This window comes from Leiobunum rupestre, chromosome 1, assembly GCF_980474605.1.
Source record: "Leiobunum rupestre chromosome 1, qqLeiRupe1.1.hap1, whole genome shotgun sequence".
NCBI classification, from domain to species: domain Eukaryota; kingdom Metazoa; phylum Arthropoda; class Arachnida; order Opiliones; family Sclerosomatidae; genus Leiobunum; species Leiobunum rupestre.
Window position 1 is genome coordinate 12,349,951 of NC_143384.1, and position 15,356 is coordinate 12,365,306.

A 15,356-nucleotide genomic window follows, 5' to 3' on the forward strand; every position below is an offset into this window, starting at 1 on the left:
GATACTTCTCTGATTACTACGCCTCACTCCGCCGTTATGATACTTCTCTGATTACTACGCCTCACTCCGCCGTTATGATACTTCTCTGATTACTTCACCTCACTCCGCCGTTATGATACTTCTCTGATTACTTCATCTCACTCCGCCGTTATGATACTTCTCTGATTACTACGCCTCACTCCGCCGTTGTGATACTTCTCTGATTACAACGCCTCACTTCGCCGTTATGATACTTCTCTGATTACTTCACCTCACTCCGCCGTTATGATACTTCTCTGATTACTACGCCTCACTCCGCCGTTATGATACTTCTCTGATTACAACGCCTCACTTCGCCGTTATGATACTTCTCTGATTAATTCACCTCACTCCGCCGTTATGATACTTCTCTGATTACAACGCCTCACTCCGCCGTTATGATACTTCTCTGATTACTTCACCTCACTCCGCCGTTATGATACTTATCTGATTACAACGCCTCACTTCGCCGTTATGATACTTCTCTGATTACTTCACCTCACTCCGCCGTTATGATACTTATCTGATTACTACGCCTCACTCCGCCGTTATGATACTTCTCTGATTACTACGCCTCACTAAAGATATCGACTTAGCTTATGTTATCAAAGTATTCCTTGACGGATGAGATATAAAAAAGAACACTTTAAAAAAAATTATATAGTTATAAAAACTAAGAGCTGTACATTTTCTTGCTTAAGTGCCCCCACAGAAATGTTTTCCGATCGCCGCCGCTGATTATACTTTAAAGTCTCAAATGGGGCTGAAAGTTTAAATCCCACCCGAAATAAGATCCTGGGTACGCTCTTGTCAAATACCACCCAGTAAAATGTTTATCGTAGTATTATAGTAATACAAATCTTTTCATTAAATAAAGTTAAATGTCTTCTGAAAAAAGGTCGCCCACCAGCAAAGGTGCGCGTTGGCTATGCTACAGCGCTAGCTTCCGCACGCGCTCATTGTAATATCGGAGAGGAGGTCATGCGTGGCTCGAGCTACCTGAAGCTGAGCCCGACTTTTTTAAAACACCGATGAAGCCTTTTAAATGAGCCTTGTTTAGGCTGGTTATATTTAAATGCTCAATCAGACGGGTCCACCCCTGGTCAAGCATGGTATTCCAATAAAATTGACCACCAAAAATTGATTTCTAACATTATCCATCCATTCATTCATCCATCCAGCATAAGATGTTGAACCTTTGCAGTCCATCTATAGTGTATGTAGTCTTTGTATAGGGCAAATAATGGAGTAGAGCCAGAATAACTTCGAGTAAAGCGAGTGTAAACGTCCAGTAACGCGACTGTAAACTTCGAGTAACGCTAGTGTAAACCTCGTGTTACGCTAGTGTAAACTTCGAGTAACGTGAGTGTAAACTTCGAAATGATAATTATTTTCTTCGACGTTTCGATGTAAAAATGAATTTGATTCGCGGTTTCGATGTAAAAATGAATTCGATTCGCGGTTTCGATAAAAAAAAAACTCGATTTGGCGTTTCGACATATAAATTGGTTAATTTGAGAATTTTGTCCTCGATGGCATGCCATAAAAGTCTGCCGCACAATTCGTCATTCATAAATCCGGGTTGTTTTTTCTTCGTTTCACTAAATAGTATATGATCTTTAGGAAGTCTGAAAAATCATAAAAATGGGTACACGTTGCCATGTCGTTGTAAATATTGTCGGTCTCAATTAGATAACATAGTGAGTCAGTGTCTGTGAAACACAACTTCGCATTTGAACCATAGCGTTTCATTATCTCATTATAATGAAATTCATACATGCAGGTTTTGCTGATATAAAGGATACTAAATCCAACATATATTGGCCGATTAAGCAGCATCCTAATTCAAAAATGACTTGCTGAACTCATCTTTTGCTTCTTTTCGGCGCTGAGTGTTGAATTCTATATACTTCTCTATCCATGGACTTTGATTGAACTTAAACCTTTTACTGTTACTCTTTGTCTTCTTTATTTACAATGGTTTAAATTTATTATGCTTTTTTATTAGTTATATAATTATTTGTTTTCTGTGGGTGGATATTGCCAACCGTTAGAAGTATGGTTAGCCTAACGCTAAATATTTTCCTTTATTTCCAAAATTATGATTTTTAGTTAATTGAAAATTTATGATAAAATTTACTCTGGCCGGTAGGCCAGAGTTATTTATGGGCCGAACATGCTTTCCTATGGGAATCGACAGTACACTGGAAGGCAGGAAAAAATATAACTTTTTGTTTTCTTTTAGAAAAAAGACAATTATTTTCAAGGTTTTCCATGCCCAAGATTCAGCATAATTGAGGCAAGCGGCATTATTCTTACTGTCAACAATGATTGTGTAACACATTAAAATTGCAATATGCTATACAAGATTTACTCGACAGTAAATAAGAAGATACTAATGGCTTTCCTTCATAGACACATTTTTCTGTTTTCATTGGCTGGGAATTTCCTGAGCTTGCAACCGTGTTACAAAAATCAAAAATAATATTTGTAAAGCATCGCCTCAAACTAGTTTTAAATCTTTTCAGTGTAATAAATGTGTTTTTTTATAAATAAATTTGGTTGAGATGCATTTATTAATGCGTTTTAATTATTTAAAAAAATAAAATAACCATATTCTTAACATTTAAAAACTAAAGCTTTTGCACCCCTGTACGTATACGGTAATAACTTTCTTATATAATCATTCTGGATCAATTAGTTTTTAAATTTTTAATCACATAGTTCTAACTATTATTACTAAACTTTTGAATTAAAGTTAATGATTTATTTGGTTGAGCTGCTTTTAATAATGTGTACATTGTTTATTAAAATATTAAAATAACCATAATCCTTTTAAATTAATTTTATTTCACTCTTAAAAACTAATGCCTACGCATGAAGGAATGTAACACGGTAAGAGCTGCAAGTTCCAAAATTCCCAGTAAATTAATTGTATATTATCAATTATTATTATTAAGTATTTTAATCATTGTTAACTATTGTCAACTATTAAGGGCTTTACCGTTTAAAAAAATTTTGAAAATGCCGCCTCAAAGATAAAGATTAGTATGACCTATCTCGTGGGCTCTGGGAAAGATAATCAGTTGATCAGTAGAGATGTGGGTTTAAGAAATATTTGGCTGGCCTGCTTGTATATCGGATAAATTATTTTTACAAGCTTTTTGCCGCATCGTTGTTATCGAAATAAAATATTGTACATAAATGGTAATTATTAGATAAGCGTTCTTGCAAGGTTATTAATTCTCTATTTTAAATCAATATTACATTACGAAACTGATCTGTAAGAACGTTTTCCCTTGTTGAGGTTTCATATTACTTAATGTCATTGAGTTCAAATACCAAAATGATATAAATACAAAATGTAAATGTCAAAATATTGTCGATTTCATAAAAAAAAACCTATCCAAGTTTTTCAATATTAATGACCTTATGCAAAAATAACCAATTACATTCCGAGGATTCAATCTGTGAAATTCTTCAATTGGCGATTCCAGATGATCTAACGATGGATCACTTTTAATGGGGATGTAAAATAAAAAGTTTTGCACTAGATTTAATTAAAGTCAATTTGAAATAAAACAATTATACGTGAAGTTGAGTATAATATATATAAAACTATTTTAAATACCGTTAATTACATTCAGTAATATAGTAAAATCAGTAGCAGCTCCAGCAATAGGCCGGGGTAGGCCTGGGCCTACTTGAAATGTTGACTTTTTTGTAGTTTAGTTTGTTATATATGTATTTCTACAGTGATTTCAGTGTCACGTGATAAGACGTCACCCATGCTTTTTCCCATAAAGGAAAAATCCCCCACAAAATGCCGGCCAATGGGAAAGCTACAGAGTGAAACTACTCTATGTATATATAGAAGTTAAATGCTGTCATTTTACACGTAATCCTTTACAATTTAAAAATTTCTGTTTATTGTAACAGTTGTAAGGCTCAAATTTAAGGGAAGGGTTTTAAAATTTATAAAAGGTGAGGAAAATCGATGGAAATTATTTTAGAAATTTATTTCGCTTTTGAAAATTCAAAAAACAAAACTCATTAAACCTAAAACATTTTCAATATCTGCGCCTTCATAGATCTCAACTACTCCCCCTTACATCAACCTTTCAACTACTTCGATAAAAGCATTTTTTATTTAATATTAACATGGTTATCAACTAGAAACGTTTTAAAATTTATAAAATATTTTTTTTTTATCTATCGTACTTTAATGTTAAAAAATAATATTTAATATTAACTTACCACAAATAATATCTAGAGTGCACATTGTTATAAAGCTAAGAATATCAACCGATTCCATTTCGATATTCTTTGAAAGATGGTTAACAAGTATGACAGACTGTTCGTTCATCACTCTCAGAGAATCTCTCAAAACTTTGAAATGAAAAGACGGGGTGAGCATTCTTCTTCTTGCCTTCCATTTTAATCCCGAACTAAATATTAAATTGATTAAAATTCTAAAACATAAGCTTGTAAATTTGCACATAAAATATACCACACCTAGTTAAAAGACCAAATTGTAGCCACGAGTGGAAAAATGTGTACTCCCTGGATTTGTTTGTTTCTTTGGGGCTGCTAAGTAGAACCTACAACGAAAATTCGAGTCACCTTATTTAAAAGGATAAACCGCGCAATTTTTGATCATTTCATTTAACGCTTGAAAAATATATTTATTGCGCCAATTTGGTAGTTGTTATTAAATTACAAATGCTACTTATTTGGAACTTAGTTTATATTTAAGGAATTACATTTCAACGTCTAGACGGTATCGGAAATGTATCAAGTGTCAAATGTATCATCCAATGTATAAATATATATGTTTTTTTTTAAATTTAGAATAAAAGATTCCAGTACTACGATTAGATTTTATCTTGAAAAGTACTTAAACTAAATTAAGTTATGTTTAATGGTCATCATTCGAACAGTTATTTTTTATAAAGTCTGACAAGTATATGAGTTATTAATTATGAAGGAGAAGGGGTTGCTTTAATGTCACATATATTAAGGCATCGTAGCAAATCGTCACTCCCTTTTCTTATTTGTGCTTAGTTTTCTAAAGGAAAAACAATAAATAAATTTTATTAATTTTCAAAGAATTTTAATAATTTAAAGGTTAATATTTTGTATATAATGTATGGACGAATTGAGTATTTCTTACATAATTTGTGGTGCGTCGCTTTTCTAATTGTTAGTGTTTGTGACAACGGCCCCAATAACATACCTCTGCATAATCTGGTCCGTATATGATAGCATAAGGTAGTATTCCACACCAGACTCTTACGATCGATTCTTTCGGATACAAGATTGTCAGACCATGCAAACTTCGCTGAATAACTGTGTTTATAAAATTACAAATTATACTTTAAGTATTCTTAAGTGGGGTTCCTCAATTTCAAATGGATTCTGAATGTTCAAACATTTGATTTTGAAAGATAGAAAGTGGTATGCTTCTTTGTAAAAATTGGTTGCTGAAAACAATTTAGGATGTCTTTTAAAAAAACGTGGCGAAAATATTAATAAGCGTAGAAATTGAATTTAACAACTAAAACTTTAAATAAAACAGAAAGGGTGAAAAATTCAAAAATTGTTTTGAAAAAAATAGAGGATGCCCGAAACCTTAACCCTATGAAAAGAGTTTATAAATACAGGGTTTTTCAACGTTGCGATGATTAGTTAAACATGGATATAGTAGGTATGGTCAATTAAAAAGCTACTTATATCAAAACACTAGGAACGATTACCGCTAGTCGCACCATGACTGATGAGAAGTGAGGTTCGTTGCCTCCTTGCACGGGGTCTAAGAAGAGAACGGAGGCCTTAACTAAAGAATTAACCTTTATAACTACTTGTAGTTTTAAAATTTTAATAAATAAGATTTTTGCGTACACCCTCAATTAAAAAGAAAATTGAACACAAATAGGAATTTAATTGGTTCTATTGACCAGCTACTGGAATTTTATTGGCCTTATTGACAACCCACTGAAATTTAGTTGGCCCTTTTGACAATCTTCTGGGATTTTTTTAGATTCTCGTACCATTTGATAAGCAATCGGGTTTGTATTGGCAAGTCAGTTCGTTCTAACTAGAGCCAATAGCGACGCGTAGTTTTATCAGTTGTTTCGTTCATCCTCCATAGCAGCAGACGGTATTAATGTTTTATTCTACAGAGGTTAGGCTTAAGCTGTAAGCCTTGGTTACCACTAGCGCGCGCGACGACGCGTTTCTCGGCTTTGACACAAACATAACGTTTTCAGGCGCGTAAAGAAAAATACAATATGACGTGCGCTAGTGTAAACCAAGCTTTAGATGTAGAAGAAGAAGAAAAAGTGTTCATTGTGAATAATAAAAGAATATCTTGAGTTAATCAACGTTCCTAGTTGCGTATTTGGTAAATATTTTCATCTTACGTTACCAAAATTCATTGGAACCGATGCCTTTAAAAACATAATCAAATGGAAAAAGTAACTGTTTGTTGTTATTACACCCGAGGGGAATAATTTATTAGTATTATAATTTACTTGACTATGGTATTTTTAGATATATTAATCTAGTAAGTTAATTATGGTTTTTAATATTCACTGGTACTGCCAGCTAGGAGCAACAAACACAAGGAGAACGCAGCTAGCGTTTAAACACGCTAACGAAGGGTTGTGTACGAATTTCATTGGACGAGCGTCACGAGCCTTTACGCTGAACGTTTTACGGGCGGGGGGGGGGGGGGAAGACAATTTCCGAATTTTTCCCTTCCGACGGCAGCAGGCGCTAAAGCGTCTAGCCAATGAAAAATGTAATCCCGAAAATCCGCGACTTTTGACGGGTTGCGTTCTCCTTGTGTGGGGTGTTCTGTTTGTTGCTCCTAGCTGCCAGTGTATTGGTTTCTGATAAACTCTCACCAAGCCTATCACAATGAGTATACGTGATTTCTTTTTTACCGTAAATACACGCTTAAATCTATACTCATCTTATTCAAATGCTTGAGCTCGATATCGTATTACTTTTTGAAGTTATAAATCGCGTTTATTTTCAATTTCCAGTGCTAAATCTCAAATTTCATGTCTCAAAAATATCGCCACCTTTAAAAAAAATTGTCGCCCGTGGCTCTAACTACAACTTTTTTTGTCGTTAGAATTAACGACAATTTTAAGTTTCTTCTGACGACCATTTTCTTAACGAGAGCCTTAAAATTGCATTTTTTCTCGCTAGTGACAATTTTCAAAGTTAACGAGGTATTTCTCCCGTTAACTGCCTTACCGATAATCTCAGGTCTCGTAAACTGAACTGTTAAAATTGAATTTCAAATTGGTAACAAACTGGACTACCTATGGAAAACCTTTCTTTTGGGTTTTTATATTATAGACCAATTCCCACCCAAAGATGACCAATAGAAGCAGTCAATGGATTTTACATTAAAATAAATTATAAAAATCTCCCCCTACTAAAATTGCCCAATTGTAAAACGACTAAAAAAATTAACTCTATATTCTACAAAGGTGTCAAAATGTACAACGAAATTTACGTAAAGATCAAAGATATAAAAACATATGCATCTGTTAAAAGGTTTTTGAAATTTATTGGTTTAAGTGATTATTACAAATAACGTAAACCCAGTCTTGTGAATTAAAAGTAATGCTACGATTTATTTTATTTATTGTTGTAAAAGTTAAATTCATTTTCGCAAAATGTGTGTGTGTTTTTTTGTTTTTTTGCCAACTTTTTATATTTCTAACAAATTAAATAATTATCTCGATGTAAACTAAATATACTGAGGGCTATAAGTCGCAGAATGACTTGGCCCGATCGCTCCAATATGTAAAATTGTAAAAATAAAATGATTTGATTTGATTTGATTGGATTTGAATTGTTTATAAATGTAAATTATTTGGCTTTGTTTATTTAAATGTATAAATATATGCTCTGTGTTACAAATATAATATAACATTCCAGGTTGGCTTCCCCATATAAATGCCGCGAATGAGGTAAAAAAGAAATTAATCACTAAGCGGTCAATTCTCAATAAACATATGATTCCCAGTCGAATACAGCCATGTTTAACATTCAACAGTTTTCTTAGGGTAAAAGCATGTGTTTATTTTTCATTTTCATTTGATTTATTTTTAGCAGATAGACAACCCCACGGACAAAATTTCCCAATTGTGTCCGAGATCCAGACAACGAAATGGTAAAAGATCTATTTTTTTGACTATCTGCTTAAAAAAGATTGAAATAAAAGGAAACCATTAATTTCCAAGATGTTAATGACTTATAACAACAAAAGGGTGAAACATGATTTTTTAATTTATTTTAAGCTTTTTGATTGCCTGAAAATGACAAGATTTGAAGTGCCATGTAATTCCTGTTAAAATATGGGATCTTATTAATCTTTTATTTGTAATTTTTTTACCCTGGGTGATGTTTTAAAGTAACGAATGTCTTATTCAATTTAAGGTATTATTGATACCTTATTTGCTGCGCTTCATATTTTTGATTTGAAAACTTTCTTAAGCCCTGGCTATATCAATGAGTTTAATTTAAAAAAGAGACACATTCTGGTGGGGCTTTTAAAAGATGAAATATATTTAAGTAAAATACAAAAAATAAATTAAAATGTAACTGCTGGTATTTCTAAGTAAATGTAAATATACTCGATAAACAAAATATATTTATTTATTGGCTAGAACATTGTCTTTGCAAAATATGGAAAGAGACTAATTTAATATTCGCTTCATAGTTTGGGAAATAAATAGTTATTTATAAAAAAATTGTATCTCATTTTCTATTACTTAGGCGATGTCCGAACATTGAAAATAAAGTGGAATAAACAACATGGTTTGTTATCTCAGCCCCTTGCTTTAGAACCTCGAAATACATTTTAAGTAATTACCAAAGCTAAAGAGTTACTATTCCTCTTCTATATTTTCTAAGGTCCGAATAACTAGATTGGTGTTTAAAGCTAGAAGTCAATACACTCTCTAAAAATGTCACGATAGCTGAAGTAACACTTTGTAACGAAACCAACACCACCTGAGAGCACCCTCTTCCATAACTGAGAAAGCTCCTTTTCTAGGGCAAGTTGCACCATTAACACCAGAATAAGAGTAAAGTGAACATTTCTGGATCAAAAGCACAAGTCCAGAGATTAAAGCAATATGACCATAATGATAACCCTAATAACTCTTTCTCGAGCCTTCATAAAAGCGAGCTTTTTTATGAAGACTTCGAGATGGCTTAATAATAGTAGGTTTATTTTAAGAAATATTTTACGCAAATTTTATTTATGAGATTTTAGTAAAATTAATCTTAAAAGGTCCCAAGCAATTTTTAATAGCACAAACTATCCCTGTTACTTTAAGCTTCCGAAGTCAAATCAATCAAAAACATTTTTTTTTAAAAAACTCGAAAAAAGTAATTCGATAAATATTTAATCTACAAATAAATGACAATATAATAATACTCAATAAGATATTTTATCTCATTCTAAATAATGATAATTTCCTATTGAAGTTAGCCAAATAACCACAAACTATGTATTTTTTAGCATTGGTATACACAACATACGGAGATGTCATATATTATATGAATCCAGGGATTTATAAAACAAAAAAGGTGATGACTAGTTTCGCTATACTATTAGGCCATATATTCAGATATTTTCTTTTATTTTGCTTTAGAAATAAAATCCTGATTCATTATCATTTCTAGAACCAATTATTTTAAAGTACCTTTAAGTATAAGAGCCTCATATGTTTTTAAAATATACATATGTCACCCCGATTAAACCAAGCACCTGAGTCAAAGACGCAAAAAAAGTAACGTAAAAAGAGCGAAAATATAAAACTTAGATTCGCCAATTCATATTCAGTCACGAAATTTAAGGCTATAATACTCGAAAGGTTCCAAAGGTCGTCACTACATATTTCTAATTAGTAAGCCTCACTGGCAGGGTATATTATCCAGGATAGAAAAATGGTTTTTAAGTCATCATTTTAAATCACAGTATACTGGGAAATTAAAGAGCAATAATAATAATTAGTTAGGCTTATACCCAAGTCCCAAGTTCTCGAGCGAATTTTAAAATCATTAATTCTGGTGGCCAGGTTACTATGCATAGGAGGGTGGTGACAAGCCCTTCATGCCTCACGAGCCAACAGCTGCCTACACTTACTATGACCGTTAACCCCAACAGTTTTTTAGCATGAGGAAACCGAATAATTCCTCAAGAAATCCCTTGAACGAGTGGGAAGATAACTTGTTGTAAGTGGCCACCTCTTGCTGCGGGGTGAAAGTGCTAACGACAACGCCACCCCACTTTCAAATGTTCAATTTCCTACGCGTGTGTATCGTTTAAAAGTGAAATGATAGAACTTACTTGTGCTTAAAGGATATCCGTTCTTCAAATATTGTCTAAGATACGATAATTCGCCAATAATTGGACATGACTTTAGACCGGGCAAGTGATTAAATGTTCTAGCCATGCGTAGAAAACTCCATAATTTCGATATTGCTGTTAAAAGTGACAATGTAACGAAAATAAAAATCGCATGAATTATTAAGGTCATCTTGCGCTTATTTTTCAAAGAAAAGGTGATAAATGTTATTTATGCCTTTGAAAGTAATTTAGCGAATCCGTAGATAATTATTGCGCAAAGGTCGTTGATATTTCATCCTGATTAAAGTCCAGACAGTCAGATACTACATATCTGAAACATTGTATCATTTCTTATTATCTCCCATCTTTCTACTTGAAAGCAGTTTACTAAGTTAATACTGAGATTCAACTTTGTAAAGTATCTAATTCACAAACGTACCTATTAGATTTAAAAACTTCTTGATAATAATTTCCAAAAAAATAAAATACTTGATTGTGTTATCATTTCGTTTTGGATAGGAATGGGCTATTTAATGAAAAGTTTATTTTAATCTTGATTAATGATTTAAAATTGTATTAAGTATATTATCGGTTGTTTGTCAAAAGAGCTGTACTTTTTCAAGCGATTTTGTGTCTTTTATAATTAACTCTGGCCGATAGGCCAGAGTTATTTATGGGCCGAACATGATTTCCTATGGGAATCGATAGTACACTGGAAGGCAGGAAAAAATTTAACTTTCTGTTCACTTTTTGAAAAAAGACAATTATTTTCAAGGTTTTTCATGCCCCAGATTCAGCATTAGGGAGGGTAGCGGCATGATTCTTATTGTCAACAATAATTAATTAACACATTAAAATTGCAATGCCGTACAAGGTTTACTCGGAAGTAAATAAGAGTATACCAATGGCTTTCCTTCATAGACTCAAATCTGACATAAGTCTGCTTTCATTGGCTGGGAAGTTCCTGAGCTAGCAACCCTGTTATAAAATTTCAAAATAAAATGGCGGACTGCGATGTCGCCTTAAACTAGTGTTACAACTTTTCGGTTTTAAAAACGTATTATTTATAAATAAATTGGGTTCAGATGTACTTATTTAATTGAAAATTATTATTACTAAACAATTTTATTAACGTTAATTATTTAAAATTTTAACTAATATTTAGAACTTTAGGGTAAGTTTTAATAATAATTTAAAATTCGCGCAACAAAGATTACTGGTAGAATTATACGCCATTAGATGGCCTCCTAGGATGTAGTAGGATCATACAGATAGAAAATAAGTTATCTATGAGTAGGATATACATTATTTCAGCTCAGGGGCCTTGTAATTTGTTGAAAAGTAGAAACTCTGACTAGCTTGCTATTGAATTAAAAAGAGTTCCAAAATTAGAATATAAAACTGTGACTATAAGTGAAGATAAGTGTTAAGGTATTTTGTGAAAATAATTCTGTTAAATTTGCAGTTGAAAAGCCAGTCCTTTTCTTCAGTTTTAATATATTTTAGACTGGAAATGAAGGAGTGACAGCAATTGTTAAAATTATAGTGGGCACTGATCAATTTGACCCCATTTTTGTCAACAGTGTGTGGTCTCAGTAGTTTGTTTCTAATTTCAGGATTTCTGGTAAATTTACAGTAGAAAAATCAACGAGCCGAATCCTATTCTTCAGTTAAAATTGATTTTATAGTAGAAATGAAGTTATTTAGTGAACGAGTGATACCATTGCTAAGGAAGCAAAGTACATGTACACTGTGGCCCACAAAATACTTTATTTTTTTCAAATAAATTCCACTCGTTCTTTAATTAACTACTTTAGAGACTGAAAAAATTACTTGATTAAATTGTGTTTTTTCCAATTGGAAATGTAACTGAATTCTTTAAATTGTTTTTTAAAGACAAGACCGAATCTGGTAAATTTTAGTTGGAAAATGCATGAATCAAGTATTGAAGTTAATGATTTGGTTGTGCAAAGTGAAATGTACTAAATTTAAAGAATTTTGATAACTGCACATTTGTGAAATTTATGATATCTCTGTAGCTCCTACCTTTAATTGATAAACTTTTAAGAATTCTTATGAAATTGAAACTCTAGTCTTCAACATTTTTAATAGTGCTTCTTTACATTTCGGCTTGAATCAAAGTGTAGGATTTTTCATTAACAAAACTAACATTTTTACTACAAAGTGAAAAGTTATAAAACTTCTAAAAAAAAACTGGTATGTAATTATGTAACTGAATGATTACTTATGGCATATATTTACAATAGTAATTTATACGATAAATATGCCCTGTAGGGCAGGGGAAAGAGCCAGATATTAATTAAAAATGCTTTTAAAGCAGTTTAAAGGTAATTTATGGGGGGGGGGGTGGGGGGTGAGTTGGGACCTAGAAAGGTACAGATATTTCTTTAGACCATTTAATTTGTGGCAACTCACCAAAGAAAATACACTATTAAATCAGTATAAATGTTTTGTAATCTACCTAATCAAGAATCAACTACATAGCCCCTAATTTGATGATTAATTTAGTTGAGATATGAGAGAGACTGCAACTATATAAGGTGTTATGTTTTCCGTAATATCCAGAAAAAGATCAGAACTGATCAGGATTTTTATTCTTATAATAATAAAAATAATAATCAGCTAAGCTAATACCCAAGTCACAAACCACAGGCTAGCATCTTGTTAGTCATGATTCAAACTCTAGTTTAATGTGAAAATATAATAAATTTAATATATATAGTTTTCAGTATAATAGTAAACTGGAGTTAATTTATTGGGTAGCATAGTACAACAAGTTTTAAGCAATATCAAGCTCTAAAAATAACAATAAAAACCAAGTGCCACTTCATTTTAAAATATTATAAAATGCAAACTAACCGACAGAATTTATAAATTAAATGAAAGTAAAACTCGCTTACATATTAATTAAATACAAATAAAAAAAGCATGATAATTACTTTACAATGTACTTATTTATAACAAGTCACGACACCGTAGCAGACGACTGTTTTAAAACAAAGGGCCAGATATAAGGTTATTAAAGTAAAAATCTGCTTGCTATGAGTATGAAGGTTTCGTTATTTGGAATACGTGTATTTTGCTGTGTCTCTTTTCGCTATTTTCTTATGGAAAAAGTAAGTGATTTCCAATGTAGTTCCCCCCCTCCTCGACGAATAGAAAACCCTGGAAGTACACGCGTACTCCTTTGCATTTTAATATTTTATCAGTTTCCTGTTACAGTTTCAAGGCTCAAATTTAAGGAAAGGGTTTTAAAATATATACCAACCGATCTGTGTCATATGAAGATTTCAAGGCTTTCGGGAGACTCGGATACTTTCACAGTACTTGTGGGTTCTAAACCAAAGGAATGCTCTACTCTAGTTAATTTAACGCAAGGAAATTTTGTCGCTAGTGTATACGATTCCAAGTTGTATTTTGGAGTCGTAATTGAAATTTCCGATGAAAAGGACGACGCACTCATCAAATTCTTACAACCTGGTGGATTAACATCGTCATACCGCTGGCCAAGAAGAAAAGACTTATGTTGGATTCCAGATTGCCACATTCTTTGTCACGTAGAATGTCCAACAACTCAAAACGGAAAGAAAATCAGTTTGATAAAGTTGAAAAGCTATTTTCAAAATACGATACACATAACGTTGTTTAAAATATAACTATCACTTTCATACTAATTACTTTCACAGTAATTTAACTTTATTTTTTTAAATTGTCTTAGTGGGCTTTCAATTATTATTAACTTCACATTTACCATAAATTGTTCTGGAGTTTGTTGGCTTACTTTAATATTTTAAAAGGTGTTCTTGTCACAACACGGGTTGAATTATTGAAACCTGTATATACATAAACCAAAAATTTATTTTTATAAACTGGTTAGGTAAACAGAAATTTTTTTTTGCGACGGTGGTGTTCGAATCGTAAATCACGGCCAGCCGTGACCCGCGAATATTCAAATATCGATAAAATTGATTTAAAAAAAAACGTGTTTATTTTTTTCTCGCGATTAAAAAATAATACCTTACAATTATGTTTTTAAATGACTTCTTACCCCATTATAAGAAAAATAAAAAAAATCAGATTTTTTGAAGGTGGAGTACGCGTCGCAAATCGCGACCAACCATGACCTCCCGAATATTCAAATATTTCAAAAAAAATTATTTTTAAATTTGGGTTTCAGATTCAGGTTCAGCTCTTTTGTTATGCCTAAAGTGTGAAGTTTCATTAATTTCGGTGAATTGGTTCAAAAGATATTTGAATATATTCAAAATTTGGTATTGAAAAGCCAAAAATTTCAATTTTTGAAAAAGAAATTATATTTCGAAATAAGAAATTTCGAGACTCAAAATTTGAGAATCTTAGTTGTAATGTATTTGTAGAAAAAGTATTATTAAAATAAAAAATTAGTCATTTTTCCGCCTGGTCGATTTCACATGGAATGACTCATAAAATCAAATAATACTGCAATCTCATTGGATCTTAAAGTTGCGAGGACGCAAAAAATTAGACAGCCTCCCCCCCCCCCCCTTAGCGTGACGGGGTTAGGGCCTCAACGTGTCCGTCGATAGTTTCGACATATTCATTCTCCCTGAGTATAAATAAATACATTCTTGATATTAAGTAATAAAAATATTTCATAAGAAATATTATTGAAATAAATGGTCAGTTTTGTGGGTAAGAACTTTTATTTTAATGCGTGTATTACGAGAACTCTAGAGATTTCAATTGCTAATTCGTGACATTCGTTAATACAAAACAACAGTTCTGCTTTTAACTATACGAAACACGTTTTGGCAGATGACAGGCACTTCTATTGTATTTCACAATTTCCTAACACAATATTATTTCACAATTTCCTAACATAATATTTTAACGACCAACTGTTATGTGGAATATAAATTGATTCTTTTCTGGAAACCTCCAAATTCCGTATAGCTGA

At 32.1% G+C, this 15,356-nt stretch overlaps 1 protein-coding gene across 1 annotated transcript in view; it reads right to left on the minus strand.

Moving 5' to 3' along the window:
* Window positions 1-10,505, minus strand: part of LOC149961105 (cytochrome P450 4V2-like) — a 28,055-nt gene extending 17,550 nt beyond the window's left edge. The window contains exons 1-4 of the mRNA XM_090157559.1: window positions 10,400-10,505; window positions 5,255-5,367; window positions 4,534-4,619; window positions 4,276-4,466 (exon numbers count right to left, since the gene is read on the minus strand). Coding sequence (XP_090013685.1) covers window positions 4,276-4,466; window positions 4,534-4,619; window positions 5,255-5,367; window positions 10,400-10,505 — 496 coding nt within the window. The remainder of the gene's footprint in view (window positions 1-4,275; window positions 4,467-4,533; window positions 4,620-5,254; window positions 5,368-10,399) is intronic.
* Window positions 10,506-15,356: the final 4,851 nt, after the last annotated feature.